The sequence below is a fragment of the Calypte anna genome, chromosome 6 (genome assembly GCF_003957555.1).
Source record: "Calypte anna isolate BGI_N300 chromosome 6, bCalAnn1_v1.p, whole genome shotgun sequence".
Classification (NCBI taxonomy): domain Eukaryota; kingdom Metazoa; phylum Chordata; class Aves; order Apodiformes; family Trochilidae; genus Calypte; species Calypte anna.
In genome coordinates, this window is record NC_044252.1 from 7557400 (window position 1) to 7580847 (window position 23448).

Sequence of the window (23448 nt, forward strand, 5' to 3'; positions counted from 1 at the left end):
TGCCTTGCAGTGCTTTGCTGGTTTTTGAAATGTAATAAAATTCATTTCATGTGAAGCATCAGAAACTAAACACTGTCAAGCACTGATGTGGAGGTGACGGCCTATCTGTCATGGAATTCTTCATTTCTACAGTGATACTGTAACTGGAAATAATAAAGAGACAAGTGAAGAATCCTAAACATTACTGTAACATACTTCATAGCAACATCCAAATACCACTTTGTATCAGTAAAGACATTTTACTGGGGATTTTGAGACTTTCCCAATGGTTCAATGCCTTCACTGCCTTCCAAACCAGCCTTAGAGAAGAGTTTTTCTTCAGTTAAAAATTACTGTTGTCTGCTGCTGTATATTAATGACACAAATGTCACTTCTCTTGGAAATCCCTGGAAAGGGACCTCCCCTCCAGCACTCTTCTGCTACCTCTTCCCCATGGCCCAAAGACCCTACACCTAGGACCACCTTTCTGAATACTGCTAGATACTGTTTTTACCACCATACCACCCTTTTTCCTCCAGAAATCTTTCAGTAAATCTCTTTTCCAGCTGTAAGTACTCCCTGGAGCCTGTTCAGAACAGGTGGCCTCCAACAGCTCCTATAAACCTTTCCTAAGCACTGACACACAGAAGGCTCAAGTGAGAGACAAAATGCTCCAGAAATAGGGTTGAGTCCTATGATTCTTCTTCCCTTCTCTCTGAAGGGTTCAAATCAGAAATGTATAGTGACTATATAGCTTTCATGCCAAAGGCACTTTTAGGACCTATAAAAAAACCCTACAGTGCATGGAGTTAACTTTTCTATAGGGTAGATACTTAAGGAAGAAAAATGTTTTGTGTAGTAAATAGCTTTCAATACCTACAGCCACTTGCCAGGGAAGAAATGCACCTAATATAGAGAGATGCAAATTAATTGTATAGAAGCTTTTATGTAGCTGCAGTGGAAAAAGGCAAGTTTGTCATACCTGCACAGGTGCTGCTGTGAGTCCCAAACCATGGCTGTCAGTCTTGTGCTGGTGAAAACTCTGGAGACAAGCCTACTTGCTGCCTTAAAAACTAACAGCATTCTGTGTAGTTCTTGAGGGAAAATAAGTACTCTCTTCCCCTTTCTGCCCCTATTACTTTGCTGATGCACCCTGACACCAGCCTAGCTATAAGAGTGATTCATCATTTTTACTCTAGGAATTTCACAGTACCTCTTGATGACTCTTCCAGTAACTTTCTCCATGATAACTTTTATAAAATCATGATATACACAGAAGCAACTCTGAGCAATATAAATTCTTAACTGCATCTTCTGTTGCCAAAAATGTACAAGATCTTCAGCAAAATAACATTATTCATGTCTCAACTAATAAATGTCAGGCATTAATTTTAAATTTGTCAAAATAAAATTGAGTCAAATTATTCTCTCCATGTGTGTTCTCTTCTTTTAGTTTGAGCATATTTGCAGCAGTTACAGGGATGATGTTACCTTCTGAGCTCTGAATTGGTAAAGCACAGTGTTTATAAAAATTAATTAATCTGTGCAAGTCAGAACTGCCCAAAACAGTAGAAAATCACCTAGTTCCCCGTGTATTTTGATCTTCTGTGTTTCTTATTTATACTACACACTAGGGGTAAAACTGGCACTTACAGAAGGGGTGAAGTTACCTCCTCTCCATTTGTCTAATTAAATGTGTCAGCAATGCACATGTCCTACCCTGTGCTTGAGCCTAAGGATATACACCTTCTTTCAGGTATCCTTGATCCTCAGTGCCACCACAGATACAGGAGGTGAGTTGCCAGGTACAGTCAATGAATGCTGTTTATTCTAATCTGAACATCTATCTTAAGGAAGATGATGAGCTTTGACAACAGAAAACAAGGCATCCATTTCCTGTGCAACATCCTGTTATTCATTAAATTGATTCATCTCTTTTTAAATTTATTTCTTCTTGTATCTTTTGAATATTGTAAGAATAATGCAGTATGATGTAAGTTTTTAAATGCCCTAATGTGCTCTTTCAAGACCAGTGCCTCTTCAGTTGTAGTCAGGATTTGGATACACTGAGGCACAGTCTAATGGTTTTTTCCAACTACAAAAGTAAATGTGTATTTTGAGAAGCTTTGGCAGCCTCTTGCACCCTAGATGATGACAAACTGCTCAGAATAGGTTAGACCAGAGCACAACTGAGGACAGCTGGATGCTTTGGTTGCTAATCAGAAATAAGCAAAATACATATCACCAATATACTGCATTGTGGTAGTTTTGCTGACTGTTCATTAGTTCAGTGTTCACTTATTTGGGGTGGGCAAAAGCTATTTCCTGCAGCAGGTATTTACCTTCACCACAGCAGAAAATAATGGTATTAACTCTGGCTGAGGAGAAATGTGCCACATACCTTCTGGTGGGGAATTACAGCCCTGGGAGAGTCAATTCTGGGTGCTGTGGTTGAAACTGGCATGGGACGTTTAGATCTGAAGACCCAAAAGAAAATAAAAAGACAAAAAAAAATATTAGTAATGCAGACTCCTATTTTTCAGTTCTGGTTAATTGCAAAAATCAGAATGCAAAATTCATACATGCTTAGTAGCACAGCCTAGACTTTTTCAAATGATGATCATCATGCTTTTTATACTTCCATATGTACAAAGGATTTAAGTGTGAGAAAAGGCTTTATATAGTTTCTCTGAATGATGAAAACATACTAGTTACAGAAGCAGACACTGATTTGGGAGATCATCCCTCTTCCCATACGTCCTAACAAACTGCATTTTCATAGATAGATGACAACCACAACTAGATAAATTCAGGTTGCCCAAACCTGGAAAAAGAGTGCCCTGCACTCTGGAAAAAGGGATAAAGAAGTGTTTGAAAATGCAGAGACTAAACTTCAGCACTGAAGCATCTCAGCATCAGCTCTTTAAAAGATTATTATTTAATAGTTAAAACTCTGTAGCAACTGCCATAATTTAAACTTCTCTGCGGGAAGAAACCTGGCCTTACTTTCAGACAATTCAGTTTCCAAAGGAGCAGATCACTTCTGAATTAACCACACTGCACTCCAAATGCCTGCTTTTCACAAATGTTCATTTTAAAAAACAAAACCAACCCCACTAAAATGCTTTCAAAACACACATCTTGCCCTTCTATTGGAGCATAACAAGGAAAGCACAATGATAAACACTAAATGATGGATGCTCAGGTAAGTGAAGAGGTATTGGTGGGAGGCGTAGTGAGAACCTGCTCTGAACAGCACCCCTGAAATCCTTCCAGTACAATTGGAATCACCAGAGAAAATTAAGTGGAAAATGTAAAAACAGAAAGAATCAGAATATCCTATTCTGATAGGATGATATCCTATCAGAGTAATAATATTCTGTAATATATTCTGCAAGTAATATCCTATTGCCCACCTACAGATCAGGATTATGCCTGAAATTCTCATCTTTAAAAAGTACTTTTAGAAATTAGGACAGGTACAAAAATGAAGTAAAAATACTCAAAAGCATACATGTAAAGCAGAAATGACTGAGACATCCAGAATTGTTTGCTTTAGAGAGCAGATGAATAAAGGAAGACATTAAAGAGGCTTAGAAAATAATGAATGGTAGAAAAGGGGAAATAAAGCTACATTCCTGAACATTAAGTGAAACTGAAAAGACAACACATCTTAAATAGATAAAGGCAAACATTTTTTGTAGGGTACTTGATAAATCTGTGGTGAAAGTTGGTGTTAGAAGACATCATTGAGACCATGAGAATAGCAAGCTATCAGAAAGGATTAGGTATTTATACTTACAACAAAAACCCCAACAGCTGCTTTAGATTGTGTAAAACTAAATAGCCATACTGATCCTCATTTTTCATGGCACAACTTGAAATGGAAGACTTTCTGTCTTAGGTTCATTATTTCCTTCCTGAGGGCTCTGCTGCACTTACCTCTGAAATACTCACCAGGTGCATCTATCAGAGACAGAAAGCTGAGCTAGACAAAAACTGTGCTCATCCACAGTAGCAGCCCTTGTACTAACACCTATCTTCACACAAAAAACATTTCCATAAGCAGAAATAAACAAAAAAAAAACCCCACCCAGGAAACAGGAATAATCCTTACAGGAATTGGAAGATTTCCATAAAGAAGGCATGGAAATGATCCTACTTTGAGAGCTGAAAACAAAGATTATGTAATGGATGCCTACCTCACAACAATATCTTGTAGAAAACAAAAGTTTGAGAAGACAAGAACTTTCATTTTGTTGAACAGGTAATTAATCTCTGAAATTCAGTGACACAATGTATTCCTAAAACAAGAGGCTAGAAAATGGTATTGTCCACTCACTGTTGGACTATATCACAATATAGTCCCAAAGATAAAATCATCTGAGAAATACCTATCTCCAAGTTCCAACAACAAGAGATAATAACTAACTGCCTAGAGGAAACTTTCCTCTGGAAGAGTTACTAACTGATTTTCCCTCAGAAATGACTGCTGTACCCCTCTTCCAACCACTTTAGCTTAAAAAGAGAACCACTAAATCATATTAATGAGACTCACATGTATCATGGGAGACAGCAAAAAGAAGACTAAAAAACCTCAGCTGCAGACCAGAACACATAGTTGCTGAAAATAGATTGTGATGATTTATGAAGAGACAAAGATTTAGAGGGAGATTCCTTCTGTTGGTGTAATTTCTTTTTAGGTTTCAAAATGTTCTTTTAAAACAGTGAGGTTCCTACATAACTGCTCTGATGTTTATAGCTTTGATATTTTAAAAGAGAATGATGAGGCTTGCTAGATATAGCAGACATTTGCACTAGAGAAAATGGCAGAGGAGTTGAAGTCAGCTGGTGGAATGAAAGTGTCTGCACTCACAGAATAAAGTGAGTATTTACCTTAGAGCCATTACTCCTCAGGGAGAACCATCTGCAAGCTCAGGACATTTTTTTCCTCCCTCTTTTGCAATATGAATCCCAGCAACACAAGTTTGGTTTTTGAGGGATAATGGTGCTGTTGCAAATGTGTGTGTCCAGCTTTACATTTTAATACACTAACTACAAAATTATTTTATTTTTAACACCCAGAGACTGTACTTGTTTGGTAGGGCTATGAGGAGGATGAAAGTCTGAATTTCACAAATGACCACAATTTGATGTTGAAATATTCCATCAAGATTGGGTTTTTAATCAGCAGCAATTAATTTCATTTTGACTTCCAGACATTTTGTTCTACATTTTCAAAGTTAAAAATGGAATTAAAAAAAGTAATTTCAAAATGGAAATTCAGAACAGTTTTAGCAATGAACACAATTCTGGTATTTTTAAAATTATCCTCCTTTCCATGCATCTATTTCCCCTTCCAATACTGATTCTCTTTCTTAAGGAAGCTGAAAAACATGATGGATGTAGTCTTGCAAAGCAGTTCAGTTTTGATAGCACTGCTGATACAGTTGTCAAATTTTCTACTTGTTCCCACCTACCTGGTGGTATCTTTGCACTCCCAAAAAAGGTTCATTAGGAGTCAATTGCATTAAAAGGAGCTGCAGAAGTATTTGGTAATGCACTGCCAATTTCACCTGTGTCCTCAGGGGAGCACTTGCAGAGAGGACAGGATCTAACAGATAATAGTTCTTTTTCAGCTTCATATGTTTTTTTTTTCCATGTCCTCATCAGTCAGTGTCTATCTTTTTTAAGTCACAGGACAGCTAAAACAAGCATTCCTTTCCTTGCAGAAAGCTTTGGCTTTCATTTTATTACATGTGAGAACCTATTTAGACATTTTTGAGCATTTTAATAACTCAGCCCCTGGAATATATAAAAGAGTAAAATGCATGGAAAAGGTGTAAACCAGATTAGAATAGGGATAGAATGCTTAGAAAACTTTTTAGTTACCTTACTTATCACCTAATTGAAATTGAGTCACTCAGGAGTGCAGTGGGTGAGCACACAGCAGGACAAAAAAACCACCAAGAAGGTAGAATTGGGCTTCAAGTGACATGGCTGTTTTCATGCAGCAATATTCCTGACAATTTGTCAGTGGCAGGGAAAGGTGAAGGAGAAGAGAGATAAAGGGGACAAGCTAAATATTACTCATGGTTATAAATTTGAGGTATCCATTTAATAAGTGCTAAGACCAGTAATGTGTCAGTGAAAACGTCAGCTAAACAATTAATCAGGTCAGGAAATCTTGAGTCTTGTAATATCATGGTTCAATTTTCTAAGTCCTGCCTGGGACACAAAGATTCTTAGTGACTCCCATGGGAATAGTAAAGACAGAATCCTGAATGTTTCACTTCACATATAACTACAATCACTTTGGGGCTAGGATGAGACCTACTTTCCTTCTCTCAGGATATCATCTGTGCCCGAAATAAAACTGAAAAGTATTTCCATCAGCAGTTCTTCTCTCTATATATCAAGAGTGAATACAAATATTAGCATTTGGCTGGATAACTGATTTGTTAATTATTTCCCTGGCTTGTGCTGCACTCAGATTGCAAGACAGGCAATTATGCTTTCTAGACCTAATGTTCATACCCACAGCAATATATGGAAAAAAACTTTGGTCAGTGTCTTTTCCCAGGCAACTCTCAGCAAGACAAGAGGGCATGGTCTCAAGTTGTGCTGGGGAGGTTTAGGTTGGATATTAGAAAGAAATTCTTTACGGAGAGGGTGATCAGACATTGGAATGGGCTGCCCAGGGAAGTAGTGAATTCTCCGTGTCTGGAGATATTTAAAAAGAGACTGGATGTGGCACTCAGTGCCATGGGCTAGGAACTGCAGCAGTAGTGGTTCAAGGGTTGGACTCGATGATCTCTGAGGTCCCTTCCAATCTAGCCCATTCTATGATTCTTACGCTGCCAAAAACTCAGGTAACCAATAAGGATATGTGGACTCATCCCCAGGAAATTTCATCCCCTTTTAGAACACGCTTAAGCTGCCATGGATGGAATTTGCATAGAGGGATTATTTTGCCATCAACATTGCTGAAAAAATACATGAATTTGAACAAATTCGTAACGTTTTAAAATCACAGAAGAAACATTAGAATGAATAGAAGTGTACTTTCAGCACAGTGTAGGCAAAACCACAATGCTTCAGAGACTCAAAATATACAAACAGATACTGATTATAAAAAGAAAGCCACTGTTCTTACCTTAATTAAAAAATGGCTAAATTAAGATTGTGAATTTCCAAGCTATGGAGAATGGCATTACAGAATCAGAAGCAAGAGGCTGAAGTACAATCAAAACTTACTAGAGAAGGATCAAAGCTTAGTGGTATATAACCTTCAGACATAGTGTCTCTTTTGAAATATACAAGTTCAGCACAGTGAAATACCATTAATTATTTAATTATTATATTGTTTATAGTTACTGAGAGATGTTAAAAAATTTAATTAAGGTAAGTATTTAAATTAATAAAATAATTTTTCAATTTAAGAAGAGCAGAAAAATCTTTTTTTTAGTGAAAGGATCTAATAGCATAAAGCAAATAATCTGTTATTAATAATGAATAGCAAAAAGGCACTGAATGAAGATTCAGTGCTTGTATGTAACTTAATATATATCCCAATCTTGAGATGTGACTCAACTTTCCCAAGTAGACATAATAATAAATAATTTTGAAGAACCAAGCATAAACAATATTTATGTAAGCTCTTTGGCTGAAAATTACCCAAAAGGAACCATACTGATTTCCCCTGCTATGCAGACAGTGCACCCAAGACTTCCCCCACTCCGGGCTCCACTGCAGCACTGCAGTGGTGGCTTCTTAACAGCATCTTAAGGGGGAGAGTCATTCAGATTTCAGAGCAGCACTGGGGACTGCTGTAGAGCATCACCCTAAAGAGCCACGTCCAGAATCAAGAATCACAGCCAAACCTCAAAGATATGATGTTTCACAAAAGAGTAATACACAGTTTTGTAACTTCCTTCTGTCCACACAAAAGACACAGAGTAGTTCAAGTGTTCTCAAAATCCATATTTCTAATACTATGACAAAGAAGTTTATTTTTCTTCTTGCCACTCAGCATTTTCAAAAAGCAAAAGCCTAACAGGACACTGTGAGCACCTGGACAATAAATTACTTTCTTTAGTTTCCTGAAGCTGCTGATGAGCATACATAGTTATCTGATCTCCCTGTAATTCCTCTTACCTAGGATGTGGACCTTACAGGGTGCCACAGGACTGTCAGATCATTTCTAATTGACATATATGGGAGAGAAAAATTAGTTAACACAGATAACTAGATCTTAACTACAGTCTGCCTCATTTAGGCCTTCATGTTTTCTGTTTCCAAGAGGTTTTCACTTATGCCTGTATCTGAGAGACTTTGACTGGAAACATAACTCCATATTTTAACACTGCTAAGTCAAGAAACTGAGCCAGGACTTGTCAAAAGGATTTGTTTCCTATTGAATTGCTCAGGTACTGCTGGCAGCTGTCACTACTGCAATGCAGGGCAGTAAGTGCTGCAACTGACACCACTCAGGGAGAGCACTCTGTCAAGAGGTGGCCAACCCCAAAAAGATGCCTGAAAGACAGGCAAAACTGAACTTGGTATAACTTTGCATTGTTAGAAATAATGGGAGCACCACTGGTAATGATTCTGTGAGGCAAAGATTAAGGCCTGGTAGATTTTATAGTGGTTGGTGGGCAAAAAACACCCACCAAGTGTTTCATAGGATCCAAAGGAAGCTTATGAACCTCACATATGCAAATAGTACATTACAAGACTGTTCTAGTAAAGTATTTAACCTGGCTGAACAGTTCTGTATTCTACTTCTTGAAAATATTATATCATCCAACTAGATTCAAGTGTGTCATTTACATTTATGTTTGTTCATGCTGAAGGTAATCAGTGTTAATCAACGAGAAAAGGTCCCAGCCCCAGCACATTGAGATCTCCAGGTCTACTGTAACATTTTGGGTAATGTATCAACATCCTCATTGCAGAATGCAGCCAGTAACTATTTGTCTGAAAGATTACAGCTGTCACCTCTACTTAATAAACTGTGCCAAATCACTGGTTCTGGTGAGATGTGCCCGTGACTGATACTCATCTTGACCTTTCCATGGTGAGTGCAGTATAATATGCGAAAGGATTCACATGGAGATTGTCTTTAGCTCAAACAGAGAATATTTCTCAGACAAATACAACAATTATTTTAAACTTCATCTCTAAGCTGGAATTGGGGGTTAAAAAAATAAGCACTCCGAGACCACATCTAATCCCTAAGCACAATCTTAGCGTTATGAAAACTTCATTGCCCTTTAAAGCCTTGGCATATATCCACAGTTTCCATTCTCTTTTCTAAAACTAACAAGGACACTATGCAGTGCCTGTAAATAGCAGTCCACTCAATTAAACTGCTCATTTCAGAAATATATTTATATTTGCTGACTGACATTGATATTTTCTTTCAGTTTTCACAGAAAAAGCTGCTTGTTCATTTTAACAACATTAAATGTTACTGCTCAAAGCCAGTAGCTCATAGCACCATCCAAATGCTAGACAGACATCTAATAAATATCTTAGCACCCTCTCATATCTGCTCAGAGACAACTGGGCATTGCAATGGGATTTGCCTCTATTTCACAAGGAGTGAGGGAGAAACACCTCCCTCAGCACACAGTAATACACAGTAACCTCCTTGATCCACTAGCAGGGCAGGGTTTTTTAGTGCTTTGTGTACACAGCATCATCAGAAGTTTGAGGAGGCAACCTCTCAAAAAGTTCTGGTGTCCCATTTCTCAGCAAAATAAATTAATCAATACCAGATGTCTTACCCACCATTAGTGTTCCTCTCTTTTTTCTATTAATCTGCTTCAAATTTTGTGATTGTGATTCAGTTAAAGCAAGTATGCAGCTGTATATGTGTAAGTATACTCTGCTTTTCTGATCTTTCCACAGGTAGGTTTTGCAATACCTTTTCTGAGTACAGGTACCTGAGACTGAGGTGCTCACTGAGTGAACTGTGAAGGGCTCCAACACAGACTGTCCACCTGGTCACAGATTTCAGTAAATGGTCCAGTCTAGATCATTATTCCAGCTGATCTCATATGGAACACCTAACATTACACCAGCTTTTAATTGTTTCTTTCCAATACTTAGCCAGTATTTTCTGAGTATAATCTTTAAAGATTAAATAATAATCTTTAAAAATATAAATATATATAAATATATAAAATAAAAATATAATCTTTAAAAATAATTTCTGTAGAACTCAAGGGAAACAATTATACAGCAAGGAATCACTTCCTTATTTTATTCTTTTATAATTTCATTGGGTTTTTTAGCCTATTTCTAATCCAATTTCAGGCTATATTTCTATAACAATATGAACACATTTGCACTTGAAAATATGGTAAGAGTCCATAATTTCTAGAGAAATGTTATCAAGTGCAAAAGGCATGTTTTGTCACCACTTTAGGCAGAGTTGTTAACTACTGTGCTCAGACAGGAGGTAGGCATCCATAACCTTAATCTGGGCAAAACTATCTCCCTTCTGCATCCAATAATTCAGAAATCCTGACTGGAACTGTGATGTGGTCCATGTTCCCTGAACTTTTGGTGATACTAGGCTAGATACTGTGTTCCAGGTGAGACTCCTGACAGTAAACATGTTGCTGTAGTCTCATCCCAGGAGCAGTCATTTGGTATTGGGCATTCAGTTTGAAAGGCAGGAACAACCAGGAAAACCTTAGTCATTCCAAGAGTGGATGGCAGGAGACATTCACAATGCTGAACACTAGCAAATCATCACTAACATTAGTGTTTCTTTAAAAAAATAAAAAAAAGAAGTCACATTCCTACGGGCTCGGAATCTACCTCTAGTCCACAAGCAGTCCCTGAAAGAAAACATCATTAGTCTCATGCATATAATGGAATTATTCAAAGAAGGGGAAAAAAATCCAAATCCACATTTTAATTCTCTGTTTTTACTGATCTTCTCCTAAAATGCTTTTAGGAAATGTTTCCAGAGTTGTCTGAGTACCACTGTTTCAGACCATGCTTTCATCAGTATTGTTTATATAATTTTAAATTACTCTTAAACTGGGACAGATAACCTCGTCTATTTCTTCTGAGAATAAACACAGCTAAATCTGCTCCTGATTTAAAATGTGCCCATCAGCAGAAGTAAAACATGCACAGAATTGGTTACTATTCACAGCTTCACACAAAAGAAAGCAGTTTACAATAACTGCCAACTTTCCCCTGCCTGCAGTTTGCTGTCACCACATGCTTTATTTATAGTAGGCCTGAAATAAATACTGCAGGATCAGGCATCTTTTGGTGCTGCATATAAAAGGAAAGCTATTAAATATTTATCCTAAGTCGCTCATAGCTTTGTCTCTAACACTTTCCCTTTTTACCATAGAAAATAACTTATGAGTTTCAGGAAAAGACAGTCAATTGTGCCTGCCTGGAAGTGATTGGGGCACCCTCACTGGCATGTCCTGGGAGGGGATCGATGTTGTATCAATGATCATCAGGCACAGAAAGTCTGCACCTCCCCTGCTCCTCCCCAGCAGCACAGGGAGATGCCAAGGCTGGAGTCTTGAGAGTGTCACAGGAATGTTTGTGCCAGCAGAATGAGGCCCACTCATGTTACAGCACTTTCCAAAACTAAGCCAGTACATTTGGTGAACCCTTTCCAAAGAGGCTGATCAGATTCCTTAAGATCAAATGAATGTTGTGGATGTTCCAGTGAAGTCTGTTGACAAATAATACTGCACTCTCATGCACTGCATTTACTCTTAATTTTTAAAAGAAATAAGAACAGATTTCACATGCATTTAATTCCTCCCCTGTGAACTGAACACTGTAGGACAGTAAGTTGATGGCCTAGTAGCTGTGGGACAGCCAACCAGCTAAAGATGAACTTTGGCCCACAACCAAAATGCCTGGAGGCAGCTGTGTAGCTCAAGTAACTGTTTAGAAACTGATACCAAGAAATGACTGGGAACTAAAGTCCAGGAGGTCACAAAAAGATTTAAAGCAATGTTTTTTTCCACCACAAGCACAGGTCATTATAGAGTATGATTACAGACTCCCATAGCATTGTCTAGCAGATCTAGCACCAATGCTTTCTCAGCACACCTAGAGAAACGTAGGTTTTTAAGGAACGAGCTGAATCTACATCAGTATCTGATGGTTTAGAGTATCAGCTTTGCTTGCCTGAATTCTATCATGCCCCATGGCCAAATAAATTTATTTTCTTCTCCCTTCACTGCCGCTTTCTTTTCTTCAGCAAAAGAGATTTCATTTTCTAGATGTCCTCTTTTGTCTTCTAAACTGAAGGAAACACAGCTGCTCTGGAGGGTCCCATACCTTTCCACACTACTGGACCACAGCTGTCTTTCTCTGGTAATGGTAAAACATTAAAACCTGGAGAACACCATGCAGGCCAGCACTGCATACTAAAGACTCACTGAAGAGCTATGTCAATGTACCTTGAACAGTGCAGATTAATGCTGCTTGAAGAAAAACTCAGTTTTAAGAGCAAGAGAAGTACACTCATTGTTTAGGCATGCAAGTATGAATGGATGTTCTTAGTGCTTTCCTTCTCCTACATCTGATGTCCTGCACAAGTGCTGACACCATGTAGAGGTTATCTTGACAACTAAGTAAAAAATATCCAGCTCCCCACCCTGGAAAAGAAACTCCACAGGGAACTTATGCATGGTAATAAAAGTGAGTAGCAGCAGATACTGTCTGAAGTGTCAGGTTATAAACAATGCTCATGAAAGCTTCATGGCCAGGATCAATAAAAGGAAAGGCCATCGCTCTTAAGAGCCAAGAGCCATTAGAAAAATAAAAAGCTTTCTGTCTCAGTGTTTTCATGTTCCACTGCTTGTTCCATGGCCTTACAGACCAAACAAGCAAGCTCACTTCTACTTCCAGTGCTGCAACAGCAAAACCAAGCAATAGATTGGCATTCCATAAACTTGAGATATATTCTATAGAGCCACATGACTACATCCCATAAATATCCAAGATGATGAAAGTTCAGGACTGAAGTTTTCACATCACAACAGTCAATTTCCTGGCGCACATATAAGACTTTTCAATTTGAAAGGATTTCCAACGTTTCCAAACTTCTATGCAAATGAGATAACTGAGTGTACCCATCTCTACAGCCTTTATGGAAACTAGCTTTGTTTTTCCATACTTGTAAACCACTACACTACAGTTTTGCTGCTGCAAGCCATGCCTAAAAAAGTAAAAATGATCTTCTGGCACAGTCATTTTCCCAGTAACCAAGTCGCAGGAGATTTTGCCTCTCCCCTATTTTGTTCTTATTTGGTTGAAAAGGACTGTTATTAGTGACTGCTCCCATATTTTTCACATTAACTACTCTTCTCACCCCTGCAATCTTTGAAAAATAAGTGTTTTCGAAAAAAAAGTACATTTCATGGTAAATTCTGGATTTACCTGGATTTATCTGGATTCTGGATAAACTGCCAGAATAATTTTGCATGTAGTTAACTCATTTGTGCCTAGGAAAAATGATCTTTTGAGGTGAGATTAATCAAACTTCCTTGATATTGTGGGCATGCCTTTTGTTCCAGACACTGGGATAAGAGATCTTTCATGGAGTTCTATACAAATGTCAGTTGGCTGAGATCACATGCTGATTTATTGTATAAATACTGAACTGTGCAAAGTGAAAGCCAGCTTAATGCCTCTGAGCAAAATTTTTAAATAGCCCCATGTTATCTAAGAAAGAATACTACTTAAAAAGAAAAAAAAAACCCAACAAAAAACAAAACTGTCACTTGTTTTTCCCATATAACTGCAGTAAGGCTGAATGGGTCACTAGTGAGAACTAACAGCTCACATCAAAAAGCAACTGTCCTGCAAAAGAGGACACATCTCACATCTCTGTGAGAAAGTCTGCTCTCTCCAGGCTCTACTGACTTCTTTTCATCCACTCAGTCTACATCTTTCTTATTCTGTCAGATACAGAGAAACTGATTTCAAACTTAGAGGTGCCAGACCACTAACACAAATTCTGAGCTTGCTATGATTATCCATCCTGTGAAACACAGGTTCCTCCCATGCACTCACAACACTTGTTATGATGCTCATTTCTAGAACAGTCATTCATAAACTGACCAAACAAAACTGTATGCTGTCAGCATGAGAATTACCAAAAGAAACACTGCTGTTGGATTTAATTTTTAACAGAAGCCTAAATGGATACAGGATTATACCTGGATTCAATGGGTTAAATTCAACACACTCACATGGCATATAAACCATACAATTTTCTGTAAGAATCCATGCTGATTTCTACAAGAATCAGAGCAGATTTTGGTTCTCTATCTCATATCTATGCCATGAACACTTCAAATAAATCTGACAGGCAAAGATAAAACACTTATGGCAGTCAGTCATAGGTTTCACAGGATGCCCCCAGGAATGCAAAGACTTCAACTTATATCAACATACTTCTGAAGAGTGAGGCTCAAGTTGTGGCTGGCTGACTTGATCTTGTTCTGGGCCTCTAAGTGGGTCATGCTGTCAGTGTTGACTCCATCAATGGCTACCACAAGGTCCCCTTGGTTCATCTGTGACTGTGCTGCCTTGCTGCCAGGGGTGATCTGTGTGGGAAAACAAAGGAAAAAAGTTGTATCAGCAGAAGTCATTCTGTGCACAAAACACAAGAATGTTTCATAGTGCAGATGGTAAAATAAAATTACTGGAAATTAAACAAAACCAAAGTTAATTCATACTTCTGCAAAGGTCCCAGACAACGTCTACTTGTAGTTACTGTCATTTTGAGGTGTCTCACCCCATACTGCCTACTCCCAGGGAAATAATTGCTATTATTTATATGAGAGTAGTATACAGAGACTCCACTCAGCAGTGGAAAAACTGATAAACCACTACCTGCTGCAGGATTGTATCATATTTTTCTCCTAAAAGCCATCTTACCCAAATTAAATCATTATATTGAACAGACAAAACTAATGTGTGTAAGGGGCTTCTGACATGCTTTGTTTCTTTTATAAGGAGCTCTTATAAGGAATCATTCTATTTAACCTCACCCACGTGGAACTACAACTCCTTTACCAAAACAGATCACTACCAAACTGAGTTGACCTTATCAAACTGATGGACCTGACACGCCAAAGACAAAGAAACCTTTAGGAATAAGAAACCACAGTTTTTCAACTGCAAAATCAACCACCAAAACAACAGCTCCTTTGCTACAGCATCATGGTTTTTTAGCTCCAGACACCCTGTGAACTGCATCTTCTACAAACAGATGGGATCCTAACTTCAATTTTACACAATCCTCTCTCAGCTTGCATCTGGATGACATTGATACGTTACAGCAAGTTATGAAACTAGACTCCAGCAGGGATCTCCAGCTAAAAGAGAAGTCTTCACATACCATCAGCCAGATAAATTTTAGTGAGCACATCACAGTAGTTCTTTGCTCTCAGCACTCAGAACTTAAAAATGGCATGGACATAAACTATAGGTAGGCATTTGCTCTTATTTTCAGGTACTTGCTTCCTTACATTCCTCCTTACAAACCCCAGGAATGATCTAAAATTGTTGTTGTTGCTGCAGTCAACAACTCAGTTCCTCTAGCACTGTAAACATAAGAGATTTGTCAGATTTAGAGCCAAAATTCCCCTGTGAATTCAGCCAATCTGAAATGGTGAAATTAAATTCCTAAGAAAACCCTATGTGTTTCTACTCAAATCAAGAGTCATTCCAAAACAGTTCTGTAGACTACTTGCTCTTCTACTAGAAAGACAAAGAAGAAAAAAAGAAAAAAGAAAAAAAGAAAAAAGAAGAAGAAAAAAATCTTTCTTAAAGCCCTGTTAGAAGGTCTCAGAATTGAGAATGAGTCTAGTTCACAGTGCATTCTGATAACGTTTACTAGAAAACAAACTCTAATATCAGGGTGCTAGATCACAGTACCCTGAACACTTAATCTATTTTAAAATATCGATAACTTTGGAATTAGGCACCGCAGATAACATCCCAGGTCTGATCTGACTGGAAGAGACAGCTTTCTATACCTTTTCATTAGAGATAAAGGCAATAATAGTTGTTTTTTGAGTGAAGGAAGGCCACAGTTAATTTCATGCAAATTAGAAAGTTGACTGATATAGGCAAAGCCACTCCTTGATGTATTTTTTGATGTTAAGGAATTAATGGGGGGTGGAGGAGGGAGGGGGAATACTTTGTGGTAGTTTCAATGATGGAGTTTTATTCTGCAATCTAATGCACCCTCATGGAAAGAAATCAGTGGAAACAAGAGGTACATATTGCAAGCAGAGTTTTCCTACCCTATTAGCTTCTACACATTTCATTTACTTGCACTGTGTGCAGTACACAGAATCTTGAGGTCTAAAACCGATATGGATTGTTTGTATCCTACACGTATATAGATACTCATACACCTTTCCCTGCTCAGTCCCTCACATATGTCAAGAAGCAAAACCTGCAGTAGGATAAGAGGTGAGGAAAACATGTGAACAACAGCCACATTCAGACGAATCAGTCCCTAAGACTTTGATTCACCAAGCAGTGCACTTCTCAGTGTTCCTCAGTTTATCATTTCTCTCTGTTAACATAAACTGTTTGCCAGTCAGGTAAACACCAAGACTTGAGCCTTCTTGAGAAAGTCTTTTTAATAAATAATCTTCACAAATCACTTCTCTAAGACATCACTTTTTACTTCCTCAGTGCAATATGCAAATATGCAGAAAATGCTAACTCTGCAATGCTGACACTGCCAGTCTCCAGGCAGCAGGTTCCAAATACTGGGAACTCCCCCATTTGCTCATCAACCCAGTTACTGAAAGTCAAATTTCTGCCCTAATTTGGGAATTCTCACTTAACACAGACATCTCTCTTTTCACCCCCCAGTGATGCTTCAAACAAAATAAGCCCCGAAAAGCAGAGCTTCCACAGAAAGGATAAAGAAGTCTGGATCTGAGACTGGTTTAAGATAGCTGTAGCATATTGATTTCCCTCTCAGTTTCTCTGACTTCTTTCTTAAGCCCCAAATTTAAATGTTTTTTCTTAAAATAGATATAGCAGGCAGCTACAACTGCCCTAGAATTAGAGTCAGATTTAGAGGGAGAGGATAGTTATATTAGCAAACTGCTTTTACTAACTCTCTTGGGAAATTTTCTGCTTAACACTTTTAGAAAACGCTACCTAAACAACAACAACAAAAAAACCATTAATCCAAAGAATGTATCAAACAAAAAATATTGAGTTTATAATAAGTACAATTTTCTAACTATGGCCATTGCAACACCCTTTCTGAAGAGAAGAAGTTATAGAAGAACCATGCTGGAAAAGGTAAGAAAACAGTCTCAGTTATGCCTTACCAGCCAGTGCTCCTTTATTTGAAAAGGAAAGGAAAAGAAAGGGATTTGCAGTCATCTCTTCAGCCAGGTCAAATGGTAACAAATTCTGGACTGGATTCTACCATACAGCTTGACCTTTCCAACTTTCACTTCAGGGGCCACTGATGTCACTTTACCTCCAAAATTCAGCTTATCCCACCTTTGTAGACATTGAGACTCACAAGTATAAAAGCTGGATCTAATTTATTCCATCTGTAATTTAGAACCACAAACTGCATCAGAAAATAATTAATTCATCCCCCAGTCTTCCCACTGGCTAAAAGCATGTTATGTAGATTTTTTTTTTATTTGATCCCGTGGAGCTTTATATAGAAAACATTAATAAAGTCTGGATGTATGATCTGTGTGAAATATTCAAATAAAAAAAAATAAAATAAAAAAAATAAAATAAAATACAAAATTATAAAAAATATTTTAGTTAGAAGCTAACAGGCTTCTCTGTGAGACTTTCAACTGAACACACAGCATGCATTTATAGCAGACTTAGAGAGGAGTCAGTAATTACTGGAGACAAAATACCAGCATACAGATGGAGATATAGGGCATCCAGATCTGAAGTGTCAAGGCACATTCAAGACTATCTTGTTCCCATTTTTAAAGATCCAGCAGAAAGGAACAGAATGCAAAGTGTTTATCTTGTGGTATTTTCATATGAAAAATTTATCTCTGTCAACTAAAGATTTACTAGATAAAATCACAAATAGGGAAGATCTCACTGTATCTTTGTAGGATCCTTATTTTCTATTTAAAAAGGTTTTTAAAAAATATTTTTAAAACAAGGGTTAATGTTAATTAAGCCTTGAATTTAGACTGAAAAGCCACATCTGTGTAGACAGTTTAAATTCCTGGTTTACTCTCTTCTTAGCTTCTCTTGTTAACAAAAGAAGATAAACATCATAATCTCTATGCCAAATATGCACTTTTCACTTTGACCACCGATGCTTTTTGTCTTAAAATAACTCTGGAGAAGGCATAAAGAGAACTATTTGGAAAAATCTTTGTCTTAACTTACTTGCTTTCAATTACAAGATAGTTTTCAGGTGCTAGGTGTTGTAAATGCCTTTATTTAAGGCTACAGTGAGATGTTCAGAGATTCAAGGTATTTCTGTCAACTGATTTACAAAATGCAAGCCAGCATACCATTGACAACATCATCTAATTTTAATAGTATTTCTTTAGGACCTCAAGCCCAAGAACAGACATCCTGAAAAGCCAAACATCCTCCACCTCTCTCAAAAAAAGCCAAGGAAAACTTGCTGTTTCAGAGATGGGAATTTTCAGCCCTCACAAACTTTCCTACAGAGAAGATATCTGACTTCCAATACCTCCAGCTTAAAGCAAGTGGGCAGGCTGGGAGTAGCATATGTTGCTTTCAGTGTACTACAGAGAATTCTTACTACGCTCTGTTGTGAGCAGAACTGTAGACTGGGTGAATATATAGTAGGGCAGTGACAGCTGAGCCCTAAAAATTAAGTCTGCACTGGATTCAGAGGAAATACTACTTAGCAGGAGCTCTGGGAGGCAGTGTACTGGGAGTGCAGCTGCTACGCCACCTTGGGAACAGCCTGTGTGCCCATCCATGCCCCCTCAGATATACTCCAAAGGGGAAGAGATGGGGATCAGGCAGCATTTGAATGGCTCGGTGTTAAAAAACTAATGAGAATGCTTGTATAAACAGATGGATGGACAAAGCTTTCCTACCCCAAGGAACTCCTGATTTACAAGACAGACAAAAATACATGGAGAGGCCCATGCAACTGAGAAGGCATCAGTATGGCAGCTTACAGGACTAGCCAGGGCTTCTTTCTTTTTCCAGGACTGGAGCTATTTCTGACCACTTCCTGACCCTAGTCCCAATATCAATCAGTTAAACCCTTCTCATTTAAAAACATTTTGGAGAATCAAGTCAATATTCACTAGCACTAGAAATACGCTAAAAGCTCTGTGAACAAATACCTGCTACTCTTCAGGATTTCTGAAAGAAGAAAATATTGTAATAAAATGTTCCTTTCCATAGTCAGAAGGGCTAGAAATCCTACAGGACTTAAGTTCAATTGCCCAAAACTATTACATGGTATTACAAGAAAAGGAATGGGCAGACATTAATAATCACTAGAGAAATGGTTTCTTTATGGAGAAAACAGCATTTAAATCTCCCTCTGTTAAACATTCACAAGTGTGTTTCTGTAGGGATGTTTCAAACAAACCCTCATAGGCTTTCTAGCATTGAGCCTTACAGTGCCTGAGAGTGGCAGCAAAACTTCCTTGTTTCACATAGAGCAGCACTAAATACCAGAAGTTGTAGAAGCATGTTCTGAAATCCCACCACAGAACAGTTACATTGATCTGGTGAATGCCCACATGAATCTGAGTATTTATCTCTGAACTGGAGACATGAGTTGTCCTCACACTGTGAGGAAGTTAATTGAGGAAATCTTTATTATTGTTTCCTAAATGAGTCATTTCCATCCCTGCTGCATAATAAAGGTGTAACAGCTCCAAATGGAAAATCATTTTCTTAGAAACTAGAAAACAATTCTGGACAAGAAAAAAACAGCAAAGTAAAGGAACACAATCCACGGATGTAAATTGTCAAGCAGAAATTAATCATTTCATTTGACATATTGCTGGAAGGCATAAAACAGGAACAAAGAGAGAAACAGCCTAGATAACCTACACCACTGAGCAAACATCCCACCTCTTTGATGATGCCTTTCATATCTTTCAGTGTCATATGTTATTGCTAAGAAAGACCAATTAAATGCAAAGACAGAGGACTGCAGGAAACTGGAAATCAAAGTCTTTGCACATACAATAAACACCATTTTGCAGCTACAATTTTTCTGAAGACTATGTCTCTCTGTTCTTAATTTACTACCAGACTTTACCTGTTGGTTTTTTCCTTTCTGTTCTTTGTGTTTAATGAACAACTGACAATAAAACCTGCTTTAAATGAACACCCATGGCATCTGCAAAATATGCCATTGACACTTAGAGGAGCTTCCATTTAGATTAAACAGAGCTGAGCTGGCAAGCTGCAGAGGCACTCTGAAGTGGCCTCTCAGGCTATGCTTCATCTGTAGTTAGGAAGAGAGATTACAGTACGTGTGAGAACACCAAAAATAGCTTTAATCTGCCCCTCTTGGGTACCAGGAGCCATAATGCCACAGCAGCACAGAGATTTTGTGCAATGTCCAGTCAAGCACTTACAATTCAGGACATGCTGTGCTAAAATCTGTACTGGAAGTGCAGAAGGGCTATTGGCACTTGAACAAACCAGCTTACCTCAGTCACCAGTATGCCAGCCCACGCTGGAATGATACCACCTCAACTAACACCAGTTCCTTCTACTTAATGCTTAATTCACAAGGCTGCTATTCATACACAATATATAGGCTCTTCAAGGAAGAGGACAGACAGACAGCCTGCCCTCCGTGTCAAGCTAAATAGACCCAGGTGATGAAAATAAGCCAAATGCAAAAGATTTGCAGCTGGGAAATGAAAAGACCTGTTTAGGCAATTAGGGGATTGCCCTAGGTAAGGCTTTGGGAGATTTTTTTCAGGTGTGAATGCTCCTGTCCCAGGTTGGAAAGAAGATCAGTCCCTTTCCTGCCTCAACTCCACATCATCTCATTGCAGAATTTTCAATCCACTGTTTAAAAAATTAAAAGGAAATATTTTGGAGTCTGCAGCTTAGCCTGTTAGAAGCATGACTACTTTATACTATCATCCATATAGATGATAGTAGAAACATGGATATGGCTTTTTAATTGGATGTGTTGGCATAGCCAGGAGACTATGTAGCTCTAAATCTTGTATGGTATGACTACTAGAAATCTCTGTTCTCCCAGTCTTCATCGAAAAATAGGTGTTAGACCTATTCAGTCTGTTCTCAGCATCACTATAGCACTGCTGTGCCAAGATAGTGTGTGCTATGGGTCTTGCAAAAATGAAATGGAATCAAAGAGGTCAGTCATATAACAATAGACTTTGATTGTTTTCTTACAAAAACAGCTTTTCAGAAATGAGTAAGTTCTTTAGTTCAAACACTTTAATAACCTTAATGCAAATCAAAACTGAGAACATAACTGAGGTTCCTTAGTATTCTGGCAGCCCTCTGGGTGTGACCAGTTCTGTGGACTTTCTCAGGACAACTCCCTGAAGCTAAGTTACACTCAGTTTGCAAGTGCTTGCAGGATCAGGACAGCCAAATCTTTTTAAACGTTCCCCTTCCTTCTCCCTACTTTTCTTTTTAAAAATATAATTCATTTTAAGGCAGTTTTATAAGGCAGGATCTTTCTTTGTGTTTCAAGTAGGCAGACTCATTCACTAACATGACCTTCCACATTTTCACAGCTGTCAGCTTCTGGAGTCCAACATTCTGTACAGTTTTATGCCCTCCTCATACAAACACCATTTGTCTTGTCTCTCCCTACAAACATTAGCAATAAACTGAACAGTTTATGTCTTTTGCTATTGGTCACTATGGTAAGATTTTTTTTTCCCAAGTTCATTCTGCTTAATGCATTTATTGTACATAACTAAGACCATAATACTTTATAACTGAAGAGTTTTTGATCAGTTCAGTGACAATAAATCCTGACTAGAAGGGCATTTGAGGTTATACCGAGAGTTTTAGTTTGGCAGTGAGTGGCTGCAGCCCATTTCTGATATTAAACAACTCAAAATAGCTTTGACTTTCACTTAAGTCCTGAGGTTCCAGCACAGATTTGACTGATGTGTGACTCTTTTGTTCCCATGTGTGCATTGATTAGGGTGCTATAATGTTGATGTAGGCTTACATTTAACTGTTCTTCACATGTGCATTTTAAATTTTTTTTTTTCCTGGCCACTAGAATAACATGAGAGTAATTCTCTGATCACTAAAACACAAGCTGCCAGTTTGACACGGCAATCAGCAGTCCTGTCTCTAAACCTGAAACATGAAGTATTCAACTCCATGCTTGACCTACAGATGCTAGAATAGGACACTATGCACAGAAAGGCAATTCTGTGAAAAGATGAAATGTAGCACATGTCCACAGTGAGAGATGTTAAGTCAAAACTAAATCTGCAGAAACTCCACTTGCTATTGTGCTACTACTTTTGAGTCTAAGGTTTGAAGAAGCCATATTGCCCAATGTGAATCTGTTTTAGTTGGATGGCCCAGCATTAACCATCCACTACATAGCATAAATTACTCATTAAACATTCTCCATATCTACAGGAATTACTGTTTCATACCTGTAGCATTCACCCATGCTCTGTGAGAAAATAAACAAAAGTACAGGTTTCAAACTTCAAAAAGTGAAGAACTTTCACAATCCAGAAGTGAAATTCCCTGAGAAAGTGCAATGCAAATTTCTTCTGTAATATGTTGGATCGTGTTTAGTAAATACCATGACATCCTGCCACTTATCTCAGCAGGATCCTGGGAAATTTAAAGATGTAGCAGGTAAAATACCATCTTGACACATTTAACAGGTATCCAGCTACTGGATGTTTCAGAAACTAAGAGAAGTTCTAGAGACTGAGGATGTTTCTTTTATCTTGATCAAACACAGAGATGTCACTTCCCTTACCAAGCCACAGGAACCACATTTATTTAACAGGGAATAATTAGAATACCTAGATAAAATCTCAAATCTAAAAGAGAGAGAACTTGCTACATTGAAGACTGCAGAGACAAGACTGACAAATGATAATAAAAATCAACATAATCTGAATTTTTAAAAAGGAAGCAACTTGTTTTACCTCTTATCTTGTCTAAAGAGTGATATGGCTATTGGACTGGTATTTTATTATTTGTTTTCTTTACCGTCCCACTCAGCAGTATATTCCCAATATTGTTAGCAAAACATAACTACTTCCCCAACAGGAAAACTAGAAACTTTTTCACAGAACTTATTTATTCTTGGGACATTTGGACCCCTTGCCAGCAGTAACAGCAGATGCATTAACTACTTTGTCAACATTCATCCATCAGTCCTTTAGCTGCCCAAAGCACTCCCTTGTGGACGAGCTGATCCTGCCATCTCTGATGACAGGTTTTGAATTC

The 23448-nt window shown here is 38.0% G+C and overlaps 1 protein-coding gene across 3 annotated transcripts in view; it reads right to left on the reverse strand.

Annotated features, from left to right (window-relative positions):
- LDB3 (LIM domain binding 3) overlaps positions 1-23448 on the reverse strand; it is a 117356-nt gene that overhangs the window by 65400 nt on the left and 28508 nt on the right. For all 3 annotated transcript variants that reach the window (XM_030453752.1, XM_030453751.1, XM_030453750.1), the window contains exons 3-4: positions 14440-14591; positions 2381-2456 (exon numbers count right to left, since the gene is read on the reverse strand). In XM_030453752.1, the coding sequence (XP_030309612.1) occupies positions 2381-2456; positions 14440-14591 (228 nt within the window). The remainder of the gene's footprint in view (positions 1-2380; positions 2457-14439; positions 14592-23448) is intronic.